Source organism: Xyrauchen texanus, chromosome 50 (assembly GCF_025860055.1).
Source record: "Xyrauchen texanus isolate HMW12.3.18 chromosome 50, RBS_HiC_50CHRs, whole genome shotgun sequence".
Taxonomy (NCBI): Eukaryota; Metazoa; Chordata; class Actinopteri; order Cypriniformes; family Catostomidae; genus Xyrauchen; species Xyrauchen texanus.
The window spans coordinates 22,572,576-22,577,760 of record NC_068325.1 but is presented as its reverse complement, the minus strand read 5'-3'; the positions used below and the strand labels follow the sequence as shown (position 1 = coordinate 22,577,760).

The window sequence follows — 5,185 nt, the reverse complement described above, 5'->3', positions numbered from 1 at the left end:
GTCGCGTCGACGGATGTATGCATTGTAATGGGAGCGGTCGCGTCGACGGATGTATGCATTGTAATGGGAGCGGTCGCGTCGACGGACGTATACATTGTAATGGGAGCGGTCGCGTCGACGGACGTATGCATTGTAATGGGAGCGGTCGCGTCGACGGATGTATGCATTGTAATGGGAGCGGTCGCGTCGCTGTCGACGGACGTATGCATTGTAATGGGAGCGGTCGTGTCGACGGATGTATGCATTGTAATGGGAGCGGTCGTGTCGACGGATGTATGCATTGTAATGGGAGCGGTCGTGTCGACGGACGTATGCATTGTAATGGGAGCGGTCGCGTCGACGGACGTATGCATTGTAATGGGAGCGGTCGCGTCGACGGACGTATGCATTGTAATGGGAGCGGTCGCGTCGACGGATGTATGCATTGTAATGGGAGCGGTCGCGTCGACGGATGTATGCATTGTAATGGGAGCGGTCGCGTCGACGGACGTATGCATTGTAATGGGAGCGGTCGCGTCGCTGTCGACGGATGTATGCATTGTAATGGGAGCGGTCGTGTCGACGGACGTATGCATTGTAATGGGAGCGGTCGTGTCGACGGACGTATGCATTGTAATGGGAGCGGTCGCGTCGACGGACGTATCCATTGTAATGGGAGCGGTCGTGTCGACGGATGTATGCATTGTAATGGGAGCGGTCGTGTCGACGGACGTATGCATTGTAATGGGAGCGGTCGCGTCGACGGACGTATCCATTGTAATGGGAGCGGTCGCGTCGACGGACGTATGCATTGTAATGGGAGCGGTCGCGTCGACGGACGTATGCATTGTAATGGGAGCGGTCGCGTCGACGGACGTATGCATTGTAATGGGAGCGGTCGCGTCGACGGATGTATGCATTGTAATGGGAGCGGTCGCGTCGACGGATGTATGCATTGTAATGGGAGCGGTCGTGTCGACGGATGTATGCATTGTAATGGGAGCGGTCGTGTCGACGGATGTATGCATTGTAATGGGAGCGGTCGTGTCGACGGATGTATGCATTGTAATGGGAGCGGTCGTGTCGACGGATGTATGCATTGTAATGGGAGCGGTCGCGTCGCTGTCGACGGACGTATGCATTGTAATGGGAGCGGTCGCGTCGACGGATGTATGCATTGTAATGGGAGCGGTCGCGTCGCTGTCGACGGACGTATGCATTGTAATGGGAGCGGTCGCGTCGACGGATGTATGCATTGTAATGGGAGCGGTCGCGTCGCTGTCGACGGACGTATCCATTGTAATGGGAGCGGTCGCGTCGACGGATGTATCCATTGTAATGGGAGCTGTCGCGTCGCTGTCGACGGACGTATCCATTGTAATGGGAGCGGTCGCGTCGACGGATGTATCCATTGTAATGGGAGCGGACGCGTCGCTGTCGACGGACGTATGCATTGAAATGGGAGCGGTCGTGTCGACGGATGTATGCATTGTAATGGGAGCGGTCGCGTCGACGGATGTATGCATTGTAATGGGAGCGGTCGCGTCGCTGTCGACGGACGTATGCATTGTAATGGGAGCGGACGCGTCGCTGTCGACGGACGTATGCATTGTAATGGGAGCGGTCGCGTCGCTGTCGACGGACGTATGCATTGTAATGGGAGCGGTCGCGTCGCTGTCGACGGACGTATGCATTGTAATGGGAGCGGTCGCGTCGCTGTCGACGGATGTATGCATTGTAATGGGAGCGGTCGCGTCGACGGATGTATCCATTGTAATGGGAGCGGACGCGTCGCTGTCGACGGACGTATGCATTGTAATGGGAGCAGACGCGTCGCTGTCAGTGATATAAATGAGTCTTTACAGAATATGGACATGAACTGAAGGAGCTGTCAGGTTCAGTCAAAGCCTGTTTGGTTTAATTGAAACTAATAAGTAATTAAACTAATCACTTTCAGAAAAATACCATCAGGCTACCACAGTACCGCAGCTCCCTATATTACGCAGTCTGCGTAGGGCACCATCTCCCTATGGGGCACCATCATACCCTAAGGGGGCACCAGAAATGCCACCTGCTGCCGTTACTCACACGCTATACGTTATTCAAGGACCCTGTAGCGGGGAATACAGTCGATAGCCTCACGCTCATACTTTCTCATTGCGCCTTTGCATCACGTTACCAGGGTAATGCCATGGCACTAAATGATTGATCATGTCCATATTTCATTATACTGTCATGGCACACCAAGGAACTTTAATAAATACCTATGACACATGTCATAAGCATGGGGTTATCACAGACATTGTCTGAAAATAAATACATAAACAAGTGTATTAGCATGCTGCTTTTTGTGAGAAATGTAACAGAATAGGCTATTATTTGTGATAAAGAAAAAATAGAAAAATGATGTACAGTATATACGTATACAAGAAAATGGTTAAATAATCAAAAAGCAAAAGAAATTAGTAAGTATTAATAATAAATAAAAAATCCTCCCACCCCTGTCCCTGCTAAGGTCTGTGCACATCACCGCTCGTCACTGATTCAAAACTCACTTTTGGCGCCCCTGTGTGGACATTTCACCCGCAACATTTACCTCACGTGCCCATGCGCCAACCACACTACCCACTTTAGCCACTGGGGGCAGTGTTTCACATTTCGGTAAACAGACTGATTTTAACTAGAGAACTTAACCTATTCTGTCAGATTTCACCATGAGATCAGTCTGTATATGTTGTAAGTGTTGTGTAGGTCAGGTACTCTTACCTGCCGCAGGTGCACTGACACACGCGCTCGGGTCCGCGCATGCGCGGTAAGATGAAGTTGTGAAATCGGTCCAGAAGTGCGTTCATGTCGGACATGCACACGATGGCCTGGAAAAACAACACAAAACTACTGCCATTTCCCATCGATTAATTCAAATTAAAACGACATTTCAACATGTTTCCAATGCAGCGAGTGAGAAAGTTGAGCTGCAGTCACTGTGAGAGTTATATAATCCCTCAGAAGAATCTTCACACAGCTCTTCTTACCAGCACCAGAACCGCTCCAGACACCATAAACATCATCTTCCTCACAGCCCAGAGATCATTGCACCATTATCTTCATCACAACACCGAGCACAAACATCCTCTTCATCACAGTAGATCATTCCACCATCTTCTTCACTGCTCCAGCATCCTCTTCCTCGCGGTACCGGACTGTCGCGCGCAGCATCAGATGTCTCACCTGCGGATCGGATGTTTCTGCATCATGTCTGAACACGCGTTGAGATGTGTGATCGGATCACATCAGTGCATTAGCTCGATGAGAGACTCCTGCGTCACGATCATCTGGAGTAACAGACGCACGCGGACAGAAAGAACCGAAAGTATCACGGTCATAAAACGGTACGGTACAAAAATACCGAAATAATAAATGAGTACAAATACATGTACGATGAAAGGAAACTCTTTGCAGTATTATTCATATATCTTTATATATAAAAGCCATTGCTTGTATTCGGTGCCTTATGCACATCAGAACATTTAGAAAATCAAACGTTTTTATAATCACGATACGATACATGGTCATGCTCAGGTAAATACTTTTTAAGCAATTATGTACAAAAATAAAGGAAATGGGGGACCATTTTTTTTTTTAAATGTGTTGGCAATGTCCACATTATCTTAGAAAACCCATGTCCCTTTGTCATTTAATACATTATAAGATAGTATATGTGAACTGAACTTTGTATCTGATGCATTATTGAAGAAAACCCCTCATGCTTAACAGAGTGGACATGACCTGAAACAACAAAATGATTTGGTGATTTTCTATTACAACTTATAAAATATTACCAATGAAGTTCACATGAACACTCTCCACTGAACATTGACGGCTCCTCTGTGGAGAACCTCACCTGGTCCCTCAACACCAGCTCTATCACCAAGAAAGCCCAGCAGCGTCTCTACTTTCTTCGAAGGCTGAGGAAAGCACATCTCCCCCATCCTCACTACATTCTATAGAGGGACTATTGAGAGCATCCTGAGCAGCTGCATCACTGCCTGGTTTGGGACTTGCACCGTTTCGGACCGCAAAGCCCTGCAGAGGATAGTGAGGACAGCTGAGAAGATCATTGGGGTCTCTCTTCCCTCCATCAAAGACATTTACAAAAAACACTGTATCCGCAAAGCAACCAGCATTGTGGACGACCCCACACACCCCTCACACAAACTCTTTACCCTCCTCCCGTCTGGCAAGAGGTACCGAAGCATTCGGGCCCTCACGGCCAGACTGTGTAACAGCTTCTTCCCCCAAGCCATCAGATACTCAACACTGAGGAGAACTGGACACCATCTGACTCTCATTTTTGTACCTTCTTGCACAGTTTGCACACATGCACTTTATCTAGTAATGTGTAGGTCTTCTTTAGTTTTGTGTAGTCTCACATAGTTCTGTGTATATTTTTATATATATATTTGTATATTTCTAACAGAGCTAACACTAACAGGGCGAACACTAACAGGGCGAACACTAACAGGGCGAACACTAACAGGGCGAACACTAACAGGGCGAACACTAACAGGGCTAACACTAACAGGGCTAACACTAACAGGGCGAACACTAACAGGGCGAACACTAACAGGGCGAACACTAACAGGGCGAACACTAACAGGGCGAACACTAACAGGGCGAACACTAACAGGGCGAACACTAACAGGGCGAACACTAACAGGGCGAACACTAACAGGGCGAACACTAACAGGGCTAACACTAACAGGGCTAACACTAACAGGGCGAACACTAACAGGGCGAACACTAACAGGGCGAACACTAACAGGGCGAACACTAACAGAGCTAACACTAACAGGGCTAACACTAACAGGGCTAACACTAACAGGGCTAACACTAACAGGGCTAACACTAACAGGGCGAACACTAACAGGGCGAACACTAACAGAGCTAACACTAACAGAGCTAACACTAACAGAGCTAACACTAACAGAGCGAACACTAACAGAGCTGAACACTAACAGGGCTAGAACACTAACAGGGCTAGAACACTAACAGGGCTGAACACTAACAGGGCTGAACACTAACAGAGCTAACACTAACAGAGCTAACACTAACAGGGCTAACACTAACAGAGCGAACACTAACAGAGCTAACACTAACAGAGCGAACACTAACAGAGCGAACACTAACAGAGCGAACACTAACAGGG

General features: G+C 48.3%; 1 protein-coding gene across 3 annotated transcripts in view; it reads right to left on the bottom strand.

The window, feature by feature from the left end:
- The window catches only part of LOC127641129 (transmembrane protein 240-like), a 14,262-nt gene extending 9,283 nt beyond the window's left edge, over positions 1–4,979 (bottom strand). For 2 of the 3 annotated variants that reach the window (XM_052123909.1, XM_052123911.1), the window contains exons 1-3: positions 3,819–4,979; positions 3,012–3,311; positions 2,746–2,852 (exon numbers count right to left, since the gene is read on the bottom strand). In XM_052123909.1, the coding sequence (XP_051979869.1) occupies positions 2,746–2,852; positions 3,012–3,047 (143 nt within the window). In that variant the 5' untranslated portion in view covers positions 3,048–3,311; positions 3,819–4,979. The remainder of the gene's footprint in view (positions 1–2,745; positions 2,853–3,011; positions 3,312–3,818) is intronic. The other variant, XM_052123910.1, reaches the window with a different exon arrangement.
- Positions 4,980–5,185: the final 206 nt, after the last annotated feature.